Below are 18,705 nucleotides of genomic sequence, written 5' to 3'. Positions count from 1 at the left end.
TAGTTCCAAGTTCTAGGGGACTGATGACCTCAAATGTTAAGTCCCATAGTGCTCAGAGCCATCTGAACCATTTGAACCTCATGAAAAAAACATACTCGTTGCTAAGGAACACGATCGCTAGTCATAAAGGAACAAAACTTGAGAGTGTTTCTGTGTATTCACTAAAGACCATTAAAAAGGATTTCTCTTGAAATTTAACTGTTTGACTTAAGCGAAAAAATGAAGCAAGCAAGCACAGTTTCTTTTTCTACTTTTGCAACCAGCGTTACTGAATTCTTCAAAAATAAATGAGAACAGTTGTTACTTTTGCTTATTTTTTTCGTAGAGCTTGCATGATCTTACAAGCCACATTAATCATGAAGTACTCGAAAGCAACCCGCCCAGCAAATGCACAAAGTTTTTGGTCAAGGAGTTAAACAGTCACTTTTTCTGTGAGCTAACGGAATTCCATTTATACTTGTATTACCACTAGCGCACAAACACTCACTGTGCCTGTAATTGCTCTTTGTTTAAGAAGATGACATGAAAGTGACATGAGAGGAACGAGATGATAAACTTTGAACTAACCCTAAGACATGCTTTTACAAACACGTCACTCTTTAACGGACGATCAAAAAGTTTCCGTTCGCAGTCTTTGCTGCAGCGCGTAAGGAACCCAGCGCGACTACGATACGGGTATATAAGCGTGCAATTACGGCGAAACGTGGGGGAAAACTGCGACAACGGATGCTGTTGCTTCATGATAACACACGTCGCCACATCAGAACGCAGAAGTTACGCCAACACATGGGGAGATACTTCATCACACGCCCTGTAGTTTTGATCTCTCTCCCGTGCGATTATCACGCCTATTGTTCCATAAAACAGGCCTGGGAAGCGTCGACGATTCCTGTCGCGTAATCAGGTGCAGCAGGCAGTTACGGACTTCCTCGCGCAGGAGGACACTGTGTTTCACCAAACGGGTATCTTCAACCTGATGATTCGGTGGGATGATTGCCTCAATGCTCACGACGATTTTGCCTGATTGGCATGTCGATTGTGGACTTACGGCCTCCCAGTGTAAACTTTTTGATCGTCCTATATTGTCCAGAAGTAATTAACATCAACTTTTCCTAACATATTATATAATCATTAGGTTATCCTCCTTTCAGAAGGCTGTTGCACCCAGCGACTGTTATATTGACTTGTAAATAATTGATTTCAGATACAGTAGTATTCAATGAACTGTGGATGAAGCCCGACCATCAGGCATTACATGCATTGATCAAAAATGATAGTGCATTGAGAATGGCTAGTTTCTAGCTGAAATCTAGATCTGCCAATAAAATTTAAAAAGGACGACTGATAGCTGAAATCTATTATTTACAAACATTATATAATCCCTCTTTCTCAGTTATAATTAAGAAATAAACAAATGAAGATCGGACGTGTAACCAGTGACCAGTTAACACATGATCGTATATGCAAGTTCCATACTAAACATGAAGCTGCAGCTCGTCACATAGTATTCCTTGACGACAGTGTTTGCTGGATCTGGGGTGCGAGCAATTATGACAAATATGCACACCAGCCATCGACTGCACTGCTCCGCTTTCTAACTACGACGGACTGCAAGTGCCCGCCTGTCTGTATACGCGTTGCACACCAAGACTATAAAAAGACGCCAAACTAAAACATGTTGCACACTTCTTACTTTAGTGCTTAGAGATCACTTTCAAAAATTTGTAAGAAAACATATCACCGCTAGAAAGGATGGGTTATTTACTAACGTTAATAATGAAAATAATTGGATGTCCGTCATACATTAAATAATGCAAATTATTAAGTGCTTATTGCGTAAGTAACAGGCTATAATTCTTGCTCTCAAGGTCAAGGTGTACAAAATATAATCGATATTAAATTACGACAATAATTATGAGATAATAAGCGAAATGTAGTGCTCTGTTACAAGCTGATGGTATTACAATGTGATTTTCGAAAATATTAGGAAAAGCAAAGGCAATGAAGTAACTGAATATGCGTAGACAGGTGCATGAAATCAGAGGAAGCAGGGTCAACATGGAATGGTACAGAAGAACACCGCTGCGAAATCAGAGACTGTACTCCGTCCCGCGATCTGCGACGAGACACCGATTATCCTCTGATAGCGCTCAGACTGGAAACTTAGGGAAATACTACTTCGGACTGCTCTGTCGAGAAGTAGCGAAGGACATACAATGTGCTTGCCCGATTACTGATAGCCGACGCGAAGTTTACTGTGCAGAGGACTCGAAGTGGCAGTCAGTACGCTCGTAGCATCCACAAACCTCGGAGCTACCAACCACGACAAAGCTCGCGTCAGCACGGAGGAGGCGACAGCAGAGGTTCGGAGCGCGGCCTGTCCGGCAGGCAGTGACGGCTCGCGCCGCGGCGCGGGGCGGGGCGGCCTCCTCTGGGAAATTCGCGGGAAGTACCGCCGCCAGGGCTGCCACCCTCGCCTCCCGCAAAGTCAGTGCGCGCGCCGGCCCATATTTATTCCGTGCATACGGCGAGGCGCGGGCCGCCCGTCACGCGGGCAGCGCAACACGAAGGTGTGGGGGGGGGGGGGGGGGGGGGGCGGCGGCAAGGGCCCGTCGCTCACCCAGACTCCCCACTCGCATCTCCCGATTGCCACTCACGGCTCCACAGCGCCACGCCGTCGCTTCGGATGCTCTCCCTGCCGAGTGGATTTTGAGAACAAGTTGGCGTGTGAAGCGCGAGGCCTTCCTCGCCATCTGTTTCCTCCCAACCTCTTCTAATTACAGTCGGGGAAGTGGAGAGCCTTGCATCATTAACACCTTGAACGAACGGTACCAATGTGATACTACTGTATTTCCATGACTCCAGGATAACTTGATGAAAATTTCAACCCCATGCATAGACGTTCACAGCGTGGAGGAGTGATTGGGCGGGAGGTGGGGGGGGGGGGGGGCGACAACCACTCGTCTCCCCTATAATTTCGAAACAGGCTTTTGCTTCATTTTACAATTCTGGAAGCAGTTTTGTGTGATTCTGCTAAATCTCGCATTTAATCAGTTTAGCATCACCGTTAAAAGTCTTTCCTACAGATGAAGAATCGTGTTTTAACAAGATATTTATTGGGCGTATGTAACTTTGCGAAACTCTTCAAGTGGCGAGAGCAACACAGTATGGCAAGAGGACACGCACGTATGACCATCTTTCGTACTATGAGAAAGTTCGAGTCATTTGAATGAGAAGTGTGGCAGTGTCATCCCGACCAATTGCTCAGAGACTTTTCTGTAATGGAACAACTGTCGAACTAGTGGACCTGGGAATGTAGTACGGCAAGAAGAGCGGGCACGGATTCTACCACAAGCACTAGGGACCACGCATCGAGAGGGTCGGACGATTCTCCGGCTTGCTCTGACGAGTAGATGGAGGGGCAATCACCGAAATCCAGTGAGGAGTGGCACTTGAATCTTAGCACACGTGATGCGTCAGGCATGGCAAAAAATAACCGACAAAGTTTTAATTCCTTGTCCAGATGCACAGGCCTTGAAAATATTTGTAAGTTTGACGTGGAAGTGGCCCCTGTTAATGAACACGAGAACTCCGCATCGGAACAAATGCTGGAAACTATTCTGCTGCCGTCTTATTTCTTCGCATGAGCATTCGTCGCTTCTTCGTGTCGTTACGTCTGACTATTCGAGAGGGACAGATGCGTTTAGTGACCAGATGAATGTAACACAAAATGGCGCTCACAATAAAAAAGGCGCATGTTCGTTGTCGAGTGTTACGAGAAGAAGAATTCGTATAAAACGTTTGCGTAACTGATTGTGCAAGAACTTCAGACCGGAAGTGTTGTGGAAGCGAAACCTCCTGCAAAGTCTGCAGTGCAAAACTCTGTGGCGAAACGGCGCTCCGTCGACTTCAACGGTGGGCGTTTCCAGCTTCTTCTGTGATGCTTATTAACAAGGCTCAATTACGCGTCAGATTTACAAATATTTTCTGGGCCACTTTTATCTTTCCCAACCTGTACATAACGCGAAAAACGCGAGTTTCAAAACAGGCCAGGGAATGTAAACTTACGTTCTAGGATATTTTTTTGCGATGCCTCACGTATCGTATGTACTTCGTTTCAAGTGCCGCCACTCCATACTAGGTATCAGAGGTTGTCTTCCGTCTATTCGTCAGATCCAACGGGAATTCCTACGACCTTTTCGAGGTGTAATCCTACACTGCTATCCGTGGCTACACTTCTCGCCACAGTGTCGCCCCAGGCCCATCTCCTCACCATTCGTTCTGCAATCACTCCACTGCAGACAACTCTCTCAGCGACCTGCCGGTATGATGCTCCCGTACCCCCTCATTCCAATGAATCGACATTTCTCAAAGACTGTAAGATGGCCAAAAGCTGCACGAACACTTCTGTTGGACACGCAGTGTTCCGATCTCCAAGTACAAAGTTCCCGTAACGTTACAAACACGCAATAAACACAGGATTCTTCACCTTCAGGAGTCTGTTGGGGCTGGTGGTCTAGAGTGCTGGGAAACGGAGACGACGTGGGATCGAGTGCTGGTCGGTCCGAGGAAATTTTCCGTCTGCATTTAACCGCTTGCAGTGCAATTAAGTTCGACTAAATACGTGTCCAAGAGATAGGAGACTACACGTGCGAAACGAGCCAACGTGGTGAACGAGGCGATCGCAATACAAGCCGCCGTGTAACTACACGTTTATTTGCTTCACGTGATACTGCTCTTGTACACGTTAACGCTAATTTATCTGTTGTACTTTTATATATATAATCTCTGAAACAAAACTTAAAAGCATAAATATAAATTTTTGCACATAAACAACACAATGTATAATCTTCGTGGGCGTCTTCAAGTGTGATTTCTTCAGAAGAAATGTAATAACACCTAAACGTACATAGGGAAGACGGAAAATGTAATTACCTCAAAAAATTTCTAATGCCAAAACACTTTGAACTCTAAAAATTAGTACTCCTGCATGGCATGATAGATTCGAATACATTTTAGGTAAATGTAACGCCACGCATTTACACATTATTTCGCTTCGTATTTTGTGTTCCATGTAAACTTCTCACATCTGTGCCGGATTTTTTTAGGCATCGAATCGATATATTTTGGGAAATGAGCCTGCCCAGCGCCTGGAAGAAGTGCTTCCTCTAGTGATGGTTTACCACGCTTTTCGTAGACCGGCTATTGGGCACTTTTCACCATTACGTCTTCTGCATTTGTTCAGTAATCAGCATCTGTTTCCTTTCTTAGACAGTATATACTTTTCTAGGTAATATGCATATCAAATAGAGCCGTATCCGACACATAAAAAAATTCTGCCTGGTTTTCGTTCGCACGAGTGTGACTTGTGATGTACCTTTGTGGTGTGCGTTTGGTCCGCATTTGCTTCCACTTGTCGGACTCATCAGAGTACAGCAAGAGTTAACCCAGCCTTCACTGGTCAGCTATATGAGAAACTGTCAGGAAAGGCAAGTGTTCCGGATTCCACGTTAAACTGTAAGTGCCGTTTCGCTGGTAGGAAGGATGGGACAGATTAGGGAGACGCAAGTCGCCCAAGTGGCGTCGAATTAAAGACTTTCATCCGGCCACAATGCGACAGGCAATTATTATTATTATTTATGTACTTGGTGTCTGTTTTAAACACAATTTTTTGATCCAGCATCCATTATGAATTAAGACAAAAGGGAATTAAAGACATTGGCAAGAGCGGGCATTGATTGAAATCAGTGGGGAAAGCAGAAAATTTGTGCTGGACTGTGATTCGAACGGCGGTCTCCTGCTTAAGAGGCAGATGTCCTGACCTTCGTAAATGGTGTAACAATAAACATAAACTGCTTCGTTCAGTAATAAACAACAACAGACCACGTTGTACCTCGTGTAGTTGCTAGGTACGTTTTCAAATATAGTGCTGGGTCCTCTCCACTATCCTGATCTTTCTTGTTGAGAATAATTATATGCAATAATTACATTCTCCTACCCGGACCTGGTTGGGGGATCAAGCAAGGTACTCTCTAAAAAATTAGCGTAATACGTTCGGTACCTCAAGTTTTGCATGATCAGTTAGTGGCGTTCTTTCTACCAAGGCCCAAAAGTCTAGCACAGTCTCACTGCCCTTTCGGAAAAGGTAAAGTACAGTCAGACCCCGAATCCAAATCACTGCATTGGTCTGCGTTCGGGGAAAATATGTCATACCCGGGAGAAGTAGTACCCGTGGTATTACTGCTTGCGGCACCACACGGAGGAGGAAGGCGATCACTGTTTGGACCAAACACCACGCTGCCTCCGAAGGCCCGCTTATCAGGCGATGTTCCTCTGTAACGTTGCACTGTGGACACAGTGGCGTATCCACCATGTTACCTGAACTGTATGTAACCTGGAGCGAGTGACATGTTTCCCATTTACTAACTGGTACCACAGCGCGCGCGTGTCTCCGTATCAAAGTGTACGTTGTGCACTGTGCACCGTACCACTGACCATGTCGCTGTTGGTTGCAGCGTCTCTATAGCACTACTAACTTGTCCTCGAGTCAACATGCGATACACATCACGTGCCGTTGCCGTCCTGGTAGTCGGTACCGCTGAGCCACCCGGACACGGTAGGCACTGTAGCTGCGCGGACTACAATAGCACCCTCCCCGTCAGAGCCAGATCCTCAGCTTATACCACACACTACTAACCTAGTGCTCCTTGCGTGTTCTCCTCTTTACTCGCGACATTTCGCCGATTCCTGTAAGAGTCCTAGCCCTGTGTGCGTCTGCACTGAAGAAGTCATTGGCCGTCTAGCTTTAATATACAGGGTGAGCCACTAACTATTGCCACCTAGAATAACTCCGAACATATAATAGGAGCTGAAAAGTTTGTGGGGGAAAAAGTTGCCTGGAACAACGGGGGCCATAGTATGACGTTGGTTTTTTGTTGCCAGGAGGAGTCGCTTCAGAGATATGGTCAACTTTGCTTTTTTAAATGGGATGCTATACTTCGGTACTTATTTTCTCATAGCGGCTATCGAAACGAATCGTGTAAAAGTAAGGTCTTTGAAATTCAACGAAGGTTACACATGTGGCATGAACGTCCATTTACAGAAGGTGTTCGAAGTGATGACCATTGGTATCAATCCAGAGCTGCAATCTTCTTATCATCGAATGAGTGGTATTCCTTATCACATCTGCACTTATCGAAGCACATGCACTGACTATTCTCTCTCGTATGTCGTGCATACAGTAAATATTCGCCAAATACAGCGTATCCATCTAACGTGCTATTGACATGTAAACACCACTCGACGGTTTCGCAACACAACACTAATAGGAACGGTAAGACAAGTATCGTCGAATCAAGCGAATATGAATTCTGTATTCCTTCGAAGAATATTTACGGAGAATGCCATCGAAATTCAGTGAGAGCTAGAGACTTAAACGCTGAAAGATATCCTCAACGTACTCACCCTACACGTCGTACATTTAAATATCTGTATGATAAATTGAGAACAACTGGATCTTTAACGCATCGGGAACATATCCGGCAAAGGAATGTTACTAACGGGGAACTGGAAATTGGTTCCCTTGCCATTGTGGTTGGAGATCCTTGTGTTAGTTCGCGTCAATTCGCAAGGGAATGTGGCATGAGCCAGAGTAGTGTTGTTCGTGTTCTGCATCGCCATAAATATCATCCTTACCATATCAGTCTCCACCAATAACTGACTGGTACGGGATTATATGCGTCGAATCGAATTCTGCAGATGGGCGCAACTTCAAATTCAGGGGGATGACACATTTATTAATTTGATATGATTTACTGAAGAGGCTACAGTCACGAACTATGGAAATGTTAATTTGCATAACATGTATTATAGGGTGGTGTGGGATTCTAGAGGAGAATTATAGGTCCCTAATTCATCGAAGAAAATCTTAATGTTAGGAAGTACACCACATTCCTGCGAGAAACATTCGGTCTGTTATTGGAAGAAGTACCTTTAGGAATACAAGGAAAAAATGTGGTATCAAGACGATGGGAGTCCGGAACATTTTTTCGCTGATGGCTAGAAATGAGTTGCAGAGACAATTCCCTAATCGTTGGATTGGATGCGGAGGAGATGTGTCGTGATCGGCTCGTTCACCAGACTTGATGCCTCTGGATTTTTTGTTGGGGGAATTTGTAAAATATATTGTTTATAACGTCGTTCCAACTGCACCTGAAGATATGCGAGAGAGAACTGGCAGAGCATGTGCTTCGATAAGTGCCGATGTGATAAGGAATACTACTCAATCCATGATAAGAAGATTGCAACACTGCATTGATACCAATGGTCATCACTTCGAACACCTTCTGTAAATGGACGTTCATGCCACATTTTTGACCTTCGTTGACCTTCAAAGAGCTTACTGTTACACATAATTGGATTCGTCTCGATAGGAACTATCAGAAAATAAGTACCAAACAATAGCATCCCATTTAAAAAAAATCAAAGTTGACCTTCATATCCCTGAAGCAACCGCATCTAGCAAGAAAAACCAACGTCATATTATGGCCGCTGTTGTCCCATGCAACTTTTGTCCCACAAACGTCTCAGCTCCTATTATACTTTGTGAGTTATTCTTGTTAGCGATAGTTATATCATCATCATTTATTGTACATAACAGGCCGTAAAGACCCATGACAGAAAGCAAAGAAATATTACAAACCAGAATAACACACTAAACAAAGATCAATAACACAGGAAGGAGCATTGTCCTGACCACAGATGCAGGTATTTCCGGCAGATGTTGTTCCACTTTCTTCTGTCCATTGCATCTTCCAGGGATGCTGTTGGTTCTACCTTCTGCAGTGTCCTCATCACCCTATCTTTCCACTTAATGCTTGGACGACCTCTTGGACGTCTATCAATCAGCAGGGAATTGAACACTCGGTTGGGGATAGATTCCCCAGCTCTTAAGACATGTCCGAACCACTGGAGTCGTCGTCCTCTGATGGTCCTACCCACGTCAGCTTTCTCAAAACGTTTGTACAAGTCCTCTTTTTGCCTCCTTTCCCATCTTCCATTTCCTTTGTTGAATGTAGGGCCATAGATCTATCTGAGCACTTTCCTTTCAAATGCGCAAATGCGATTTTCAAGTGTTTGTGAAATCGCCCATGTCTCGCAGCCATACAACAGAAAACCGGTTTTACCAGTTCCATGTAACATTTGATCTTGCTGTTTTGAGGGACCAACCGTGACTCGAATAAGATTTTGAGACTAAAGAAGGCACGATTAGCATTTTAATTATTCTCTGTTGAATCTCTTTCTCAACCTCACTTTTATTAGATAGAATCGATCCCAGGTACTTGAATTTCTCTACTCGTTCAAAGTTGTGTCGATCTATATTTATAGTGTTAGGGAAATCCTGTCAGCGTGAGATGATCATATATTTGGTTTTCTCGTTGTCGACAACTAATCCCACTTTGATTGCCTCTTTCATGAACGTTGTGGTGTCAGACACTATCTGATTGAGTCTCCCATAATCATCACATCATCGGCAAAGACCAAGATTGTGTCGGTTCCAATCATATCCATCTCCCTGTCATTACCAATTTCACGTCGTACCTTTTCCATGCAATGTTGAATAGCGCTGTGGGCAAAGGATCTCCTTGTCTCAAACCGTGTTGAACAGTGAAGAGCTCTGACATTTTGTTTGCAAACCATACTGGGCAGCTTGTATCTGTATAACATGCTTCAATCACTTTGATGTATTTTCTTGTGATGCGCGCCGGCCGCAGTGGCCATGCGGTTCTAGGCGCTTCAGTCTGGAACCGCGCGACCGCTACGGTCGCAGGTTCGAATCCTGCCTCGGGCATGGATGTGTGTGATGTCCTTAGATTAGATAGGTTTAATTAGTTCTAAGTTCTAGGGGACTGGTGACCTCAGATGTTAAGTCCCATAGTGCTCAGAGCGATTTGAACCATTTGTGATGCGCAACTCCTGCATTGTCCTCCATAATACCATCCGATTAATGATGTCATAGGCCTGTCATAAATATATATATGTTCCTTCCGAAATGAGGATAACTCGCAAGGGACACTACATAGTAGTGTACTGATAAGCTGAGAATGTGGGTCTGTCAAGGACACGTGCTAGAGTAGTGGTTGCAGCTGTAATGACCACTATGTCACGATAGCTCAGTGGTCAGAGCATCTGCGTAGTAAGCAGGAGACCCGGATTCGAATCCCAGTCTGAAACAAAATTTAAACTTTCCCCACAGATTTAGAGCAATGCCCACACGCAGCCAATGTCTGCATTTCGTTTCTTCTTAATTACAGTAGAGCGTCGATTATCCGAACTAATTGGGGGACATGGGTGTTCGGAAAACTGGTTTGTGCGGATAATCGACCTGTACATGTTTATTTGCCAAAAAGAAGTACTGTACAGTAAATTTATTCATAAAACAGGCATCTCTTTTAGTATTTAACATACAAAGGCAACTTCAGTAGGAATATATAGTATGTGGCACAGTTTATTAAACAAAAATATATACATATTACATACGCATTTTGCATGAACAATATACACAGTATACAAAATTAACGTTTAAAAAAATTCTTTATTTTGGTCTGTCTAAGCAAGCCTACACGCTTACGAGCAGCTAAGTCACGTACTCTTTTCATAACTGGTCACTTTCATCTTGGGCTTCAAACCATCGCAAGACAGTATCTAAACAAGTGAACACCTCAGAAGCTGTTGGTATACTTTCATCTTCACTTTCTGGAGCACTGATTGATGAGAGGCTGGCGGCGTCATCTTTGTCAGTGACGACGTTCACAATCCCGCTGTCCTGTATGATTTTGTGTCCTGCATCTGCATCATCGATATTCATCCATTCATGAACGTCTTCTTCATCACATTCGTGGCAATCTATTTCTTTTAGCATACCGAGAATTTCGGACATATCGTTCTGTTCGTCATTTTCAATCATACCTTGTGAATTTTCTTCTGTGTCCAAAATTTTATGCCAGGCTTTCTTCAAATTCTCTTCTTTTACACTATTCCATGCTGCGCTGATCAAGGTCTTAACAGAGAACAGAAGCTGACTGTTTGCACCGTGGGAAGCTCTTCTTGGCCCGGCCGAAGTGGCCGGGCGCTTCTAGACGCTACAGTCCGGAACCGCGCGACCGCTACGGTCGCAGGTTCGAATCCTGCCTCGGGCGTGGATGTGTGTGATGTCCTTACGTTAGTTAGGTTTAAGTAGTTCTAAGTTCTAGGGGACTGATGACCTGAGAAGTTAAGTTCCATAGTGTTCAGAGCCATTTGAACCATTTGAAGCTCTTCTTTGGTGCGCGCAGTCCTTCAAACTGCGCGGAGCGGCACGCCTCAACTCTAAGCTGACGCAGCTGTTGCTGTGAACAGCTTTGATACTGCCGCTACTTCTACTGCCAGTGCCGAGCCGACAGAAGTGTGCTGATTGTTGAAACACAGCGACTGGCTGCTTGGCCGGTCAGCAGCGCCTTTTGAAGGCTCCATTAGAAGCAATGTTCCACCAGCGGTGGCCCAGTGCGGCGACTACTGTGGGAAACTTGGTTTGGGAGTGAGGGGGATGATGGACGGTAGGGTGGGAGAGTAACAGGTGCGAGCGAGTACACGGTTCGGTTACGCGTCGTTCGGTTGACCGACGTTCGGAAAATCGACGCTCTATTGTATTATTACACTCTGTAGGAATATCTTGTCTCTGTAGTGAAAGTAAGGTCGCATAGCAATGAAATGTTAAGAATCATATCCCACTTGAAAGTAAGGTCGCATTGCTAAGAAATGTTAAGAATCATATCCCACAGGTATGGAAACACTGGAATATGTTCGGAGGCGTTTTGTCAAGGTGTCACTGACGTAACCCCCCGCCCCCATTTCCACGCAGTAGAAGCGGTACTATTAAGAAAAAGTGTTACGTGCTACGCCGTAGCCACGTAGAACTTTTATCAGTAACCGAGCACGAACGCGGAAGCGGGGCGAGCCGCCGCAACAAAAAGGAGATCGTCGCAACTTGGCGGCAATTTGACGTTGCGTCGCCGCGTGGAGTTGGCGGAGTTTGTGGAGCGGCGACGGGCGCCCCGCGGCGGTGTTTACCGGCCCCGGCGCGGCGGCTGGCCGCGTCCAGGCCGTGGGCTCTGCCGGCTGCGCTTCCATTTGCCTGATGGCGTTCGTTACGCTAATGGAGGACGTCGCCGCCGCCGACGCCGACGCCGTCGCCGTAGGGTAAATTTGTTCTTGCCGAGTGGCAGCGGCCGCCGGACGCGGCTCGGCGGCTACGGGGGCCCTCTGGGGCAGGAGCCGCCTGCCACGCACGACACGACACGACAGACACTGGCCGCGTGTCCGAGCCACTGACAGCGCTCCAGCTGATGGGCGGACAGTCGAGTAGCGCCGTTTTAAGACCGACCTTTGATGTCCGAAAAGTTAAATATTCTTGGAACGATACTAGAGAACGGTTAGTTAGAAGCTGAAGCGTGATGGTAGACTTATTCAGAATAAAGCTGCAACAGCCTATTGTTGATAATTCTTCCGGGTTATATGGCCGTGGTCCATGGAATTCTTCTATTGCTCGTGGTAGCACTTAAAACTGTAGTTTCATAAAACTTAACTACATGGTCACCTGACTGAAGTGCATGTTCCGCAACGGCCGATTTATCTATTTTTCCCAGTCGGCAAAGTCTTTTATGCTCCTTTACCCTCGTATTCACACTTCTTTTCGTAGTACCAATATAGACCTCGCCAAAAGTACACGGAATTTTATACACACCACTAGATGATAATGGTGGCCTTCTATCTTTAACAGAACGAAGTACTTGTCCTATTTTTCTGGTAGGTTTGAATACCGGTTTCACTTTATGTTTCAGCAAAATTTTGCCGATTCGATCTGTAACCTTACTAATGAAAGGTAATGACACCGTGTTCTTCCATTGTTGCGTACCATCCTTGTCCTTTCGCCTGCTGTAATTAGGTCTTAAAACTCTATTAATTTCTTTGTTAGAGTACCCATTCTTTTCGAAGGCCTGTTTCAGGTGATTCAGTTCCGTATCCAGATGTTCCGGCGTACAAATCCGTTTTGCCCTGTCCACTAAACTTTTGATTACACCTATTTTTTGTTGTGGGTGATGATTGGAGTTCCGTAGGAATAGAATAATTCCATGGACCACGGCCATAAAACCCGGAAGAATTATGAACAACAGTACCATCCGGTCGTGAAAGGCTTCATTGTATGACTGCAACTGACTGTTCGCACCTCTCCCCATTACAACTAAGGTTACTGACAATCCCAAGTAGCTGTAGGTGGTTTTGTTACATGTGTAACTGAATATTTTTGCTGTTAAACGCAATGAAGCAGTTAAGCGTCACGTTGATGTACAAACAGCTTTCTTTAAAAATTTGACTAAGCTACAGTTGGTCCGGAGGCAGCTTAAGAACATTCAATTAAGAAACTGCCTGTTGCGTTCGGTGTCGGGATCTTCGGCCGACGTTTGTTTGACGATTTTTCTGCAGCACGAGTGGCTGGCATTGTCAAAACTTCACCCTCCATTGCTGGTGGCGGACTGGAGAAGAGCTCGTGGCCGCAGATGATATGTACCTGGTGCACCAATGTCAAAGGGCTTTGCCGTGGTCATTACCTTGCGGTCTCCTCTTGCTGTCTGCAACGCTCGCTGGCTGTAACACGGGAATCCAGGATCCGTACACATCGACCCTTTCTTCTTTCTCGATGAAGCTATTCTCAAAATGGCTCTGAGCACTATGGGACTTAACTTCTGAGGTCATCAGTCCCCTAGAACTTTGAACTACTTAAACCTAACTAACCTAAGACATCACACACATCCATGCCCGAGGCAGGATTCGAACCTGCGAACGTAGCAGTCGCGCGGTTCCAGACTGCAGCACCTAGAACCGCTCGGCCACACCGGCCGGCAGCTATTCTCACTGATATAAGAACGTAGACTTCCGCGGCCGGTGTCATAGTGATTAAAATTCTTCTGGGTATTATGGCGCGTCATTGCTAAAAACTGACAACAATAATAAACTAAAACCGACGTTTCGGCCGAATTGCAACGGCCTTCCTCAGGGCACGACTGGTTTTGCATGGGGATAGATGCTTCTGTTTATTACAGACTATCGATGTCTGTTGTAAATCTTTTAATTGGCCCTCTAATGCGATTGGCTAGTCATGACGTCAGACATCGATAGTCTGTAATAAATAGAAGCACATATCCCCATGCAAAACCAGTCGTCCCCTGAGGAAGGCCGTTGCAATTCGGGCGAAACGTCGCTTTTAGTTTATTATGTTGACAGTTTTTAGCAATAACGTGGTATAATACCCAGAATTTTAATCACTATAGCTGTTCTCACGTTTGAGTATTTCTGTAGCTTCTCTGAATAAGCGGGTGTGATAGGTCATCTCTACAGCAAGAAGTTCCGTGTCGGCGGACTTTTTTTATGTGGTCGGTCTCAAACAGCGCCAGCCATTCGCGCTGCCGAAACGTCACAAAAATGATCAAACAAACGTCAGCCGAAGAACCCGAGACAGAACCCGACTGGCAGTTTCACATTAAATGGGAATAAAAGCCTTAACAACTTAATAACTTTCATTTAATTGACATCAACGGCATTGCAGCGGTGGTAACACCGGTTCCCGTCAGATCACCGAAGTTAATCGCTGTCGGGCTGGGCTAGCACTTGGATGGGTGACCATTCTGTCTGCTGTTGGCAAGCGGGGTGCACTCGGCCCTTGTGAGGCGAACTGAGGAGCTACTTGATTGAGAAGTAGCAGCTCCGGTCTCGTAAACTGACATACGGCCGGGAGAGCGGTGTGCCGACCACACGCCCCTCTATATCGGCATCCGGTGACGCCTGTGGACTTGAGGATGACACGACGCTCGGTCGGTATCGTTAGGCCTTCATGGCCTGTTCGGCCGGAGTTCAGTTAGTTGACGCTACAAGTCAGAACGTTGTTGACGAGCCTTCTAAGCGCCATGAACTTCCAGATCACACCTTTGATAACTTCAGTCTTCTGGAAGGATCTGAGAAGCGTCAGCGAAATAGAAGGTACACTAAGTGTCTTCAAATTGCTTATAATGGCGCTGCCGTAGAGACGTGTACAAAACCGGATACCCCATTTGTTGAGGCAGCCGTAGGAAACAGGTGCTCCAGTGCCACTGCTAGGGACCTCCTTCCGCCTTCTCTGGTGCACTACAATGTACAGCTGCCTTCGTCATACAAGCGTTGTGTATATGGTTAGAGTTTACTGAGACGTCGCCGCAGATGCGGCCCTCGCCCACTGGCCAAGTCCGCTTACTTGTTGCACCCGCGAAATTCCCATCTCAGTGCGTGTGCTCGGTACTCTTTGCTGGTAGTTGGAATCCACAAAACCACCACAGGCAAGGTCTTCATTGAATGCTCTTGCGGATACGATTAATCGAGAGGTCAGTAGTTGCGGCTCAGCATGTCCTCTCGTGGTTATTTCTGCAGGTTCCGCAGAACGTTAACCGCAATCGTCCTCCTTTCTTTCCTTCCGTGCAGCCGCCCACCCCTCGCCCCTTTCATTTCTTCTGTTCCACTAGCTGTTTTCAACGATTAGGAGCCCAGACCGCTAAAACTAAACAAACAATGATCAGATTCATAGGATCGGGATAAGATTAGTCGAAGAAAAACCAACAACGGGGAACCGCATACATTAGAAAATTCATAATCACTTTGAATTTTCGCTAAAACAAGGAATTACAACACATTGTACTTAGGCTGAGTGAAAAGTATACTTTACAAAATATATAACATGTGGGAATGCAGTTGCGCTCGTACCTCATAAACGTTCTTAGGGTGCTTGTCTATACGACTGAAGCCATACAAAATCCGAGCACTCGTTCTCAAGGCATACCACGTCTTGGTGAGGTGTGGGTAAGCCGATCGTAGCGGTAAGTACGCTGCCAAATGATGCTACAGAAGACCACGCTACCCAGCGATGAACACCGTCACAAAGATGATAATTTTTTTTTGTTTTCATAATGCGGGGCCACAGTCGTAATATATTTCTGTAAAGTCAGTACCGCCATTAGGTTGTTGTTTATTTACAGTGTTACATTTACACTTACACAACAGTCTAATGACGGTACTGGCTTTAAAGAGAAAGATGATACGCTAACTTCTTACGTGTGCCGTGCTTTTTAACTCTTCAGTCTTCCGTCTTCTGAACTTTCTAAGACACCAGTTTTCGTCTGTTTATAGGTTAACGTATTGTTCTGCCAGTGGTGAAAGCTGTTATTAGCCACTAAAACTTCTTAATTTCACTCACAGGGCTCGGTAAACCATGTTAGACCATTGCCAGTGGTCTCTGCACGTCATAATCTGTATGCAGTATTGTCTGAGGCGACTCCACTCTGCAGATGTGTAAAGGAGATAAAACGGTGAGATTGCTTTAAATTTACGCCCCAGAGTACGTGATATCTGTCCACACTTCAGGAAATTCAAAATGGGCGAGGTATAAAGCGGATACAGTAATTGTCGTTGGCTCCACAAAGATGTAAGATTCCTTAGGTATCAGGAAAGGAACGACAGATAGCAAATTTATGGCTGTCATGTCTAGGAGCTTATAGCTGCTTTCCTGAAAGCAGTTTAAATAAACTGTGGTATCGTGCACTGTCGATACCACGCGACGCCAGTGCACGTTCAGAATTTGGCAACAGCCACGGGACTGCGACGCCACTCTGTGACCGGCTGCTGGACACGCCCTTCTCAGCCCACGCTGCCAGTGCTGCCGCTGAGTCGGCTTACGGCACGCCGCACGGTCCAGGTGCTCTCTGGCAAGTGTCGTATATCAGCAGTACGCCTGTAAGGTCGGCAACCCTTCGGACAGAGAAGCATCGCACACTTATGTACGTCCAAGGCGTAGCCTCCCAGAACTTCGGCCACCAGCGACAGTCATATAGAAACCATTGGACGACGGGGCAAGCGGGCGCCTCCAGAGGGCCTCCTCGCTGATCATCTACGTTCCTCTGCGTCACGTGCGCAGAAATACATGGAACCAAAACAATATGACCACCAGCTAAATAGCTTGTTTGTCCGTTTTTGGAACGAAGTACATCTCTGATTCTGTGTGTCAGGGATCCGACAGTTTGTTGGTAGGTTTGTGGAGGTATGTGGTATTAGATATCTATGCATAGGTCATACATTTCGGGAAAATATCGGGCCTCTGATTTGCGTACGCGATGATGACGCCGATAGCGCCTGAGATGGGTTCCATAGCATTTACAGCAAGGTGAATGTGATAGCCGAGACATCAACATGAGTTCACTATAATGATCCTCAAACAACTGGCTCCGAGACAAGGACAGCTGTGCTGCTGAAAGATGACATAGCCGTAGAGGAAGGCATCAAGCACGAAGGGACGCGAGTGGTTCGCAGCTGTGACCGTGTCTTCAGTTACTAACAGAGGTCCCATGAAGGCACAGGAAAACATCTCCCGTAGCATAATTGCTTCCACCAGCCTGCGTCCGTGGCACGCTGCACTTTCCGAGCCACCGTTCACCTCGATGACGGCGGTTGTGGACACGACCATCGATCGACCTAGTGTAGCAGTGGCAAACTTCGTTGGATTAGTCTCTACGTCCCGTCATCTTAATTCACTTTATTTCTGCGACGCATGCCTGATAGAAGACCGTTTTGTATTAATTTTTGTGAGAAGTTTTTGTTTCGTCAGAGCGCTGTTGTTTTCTTAATAAACCTTTCTCGTCTTCATCTGGAGCGTGCCGTTTCGTAGGCATCTCATTACGTGAGATATAGCATCCAGTCTAACCGTTGTTCCTCGACACTCGGAAGGTGTTACTATTGTGGACATACAGACTTGGCCTCGCTCTCGTACTGTTTATTGATCTGGGTTTTGCTGCTGGAAATCAAGTTAAGTAAAATAAGTTTATCAAAGCGCTCATCTTACTCTTTTGCGCTCGCCATACTACCCACCAGCTCCTTGGAATCCACCACTGGGACGCCCAAACAGCATCGAATTCCCCTCTAAATAAAACGTCGGACCTGTGATTACTTTATAAATGGGTTAATATGTTAGATATTTGACGGAACATGTTAATAGCTAAGACGCAAAATCTTTATTACCGTGGTTTTATTAGTAAATGGTTTTTTAAACTACTCGTGATATTTATCTAAAGAAGCAGTTATATTTGGCTCTGTTGACAGCACTGGGTGAATTCATCGACAACTAACCCTGTTTTTTCTTTCGAAAAATTCAATGAAATGGAATTTTTACAGAAAATATTCATTTACCCGATATAATACGGCAAAATATTGTATTTGTCATCAGTGCTGACATGCTGATATCTTACTGCATGAACAACGAACATTTAGTAAGCGGTGTCCATTTAATTATTTTGTGGAACTGTAAGTTGGAAAAGGTTTAGAAAAGGTTTGAAATTATGCTTAAAATTTGTTGAAAATAGGTAAGTGCTGTCATTGTCAAACACTGGATTAGTGTAGTCTTGGTAATTGGCGCACTGTTTTAAGAAAAGCTAAGTTTTTTTGCATATAAATTTTTATGACGTCACATCTCGTAAATTGTGTCGTACAATGATGTAATTTTGCAGTTACATTGAATCGCATATGTGGATACTGTCTACAAAATACGTTTCGAGTAGAGTAAGTAGTGAAGAAGTAATAAATTGAAATTTAATGCCT

General features: G+C 45.3%; 1 protein-coding gene across 1 annotated transcript in view; it reads right to left on the bottom strand.

Annotated features, from left to right (window-relative positions):
* The window catches only part of LOC124805041 (mucin-19-like), a 173,415-nt gene that overhangs the window by 60,644 nt on the left and 94,066 nt on the right, over window positions 1-18,705 (bottom strand). Inside the window, exon 6 of the mRNA XM_047265462.1 lies at window positions 12,109-12,316. Coding sequence (XP_047121418.1) covers window positions 12,109-12,316 — 208 coding nt within the window. The remainder of the gene's footprint in view (window positions 1-12,108; window positions 12,317-18,705) is intronic.

This window comes from Schistocerca piceifrons, chromosome 7 (genome assembly GCF_021461385.2).
Source record: "Schistocerca piceifrons isolate TAMUIC-IGC-003096 chromosome 7, iqSchPice1.1, whole genome shotgun sequence".
Classification (NCBI taxonomy): domain Eukaryota; kingdom Metazoa; phylum Arthropoda; class Insecta; order Orthoptera; family Acrididae; genus Schistocerca; species Schistocerca piceifrons.
Note: the sequence above shows the minus strand (reverse complement) of the source record. Positions and strands in the feature narration are given on the sequence as shown.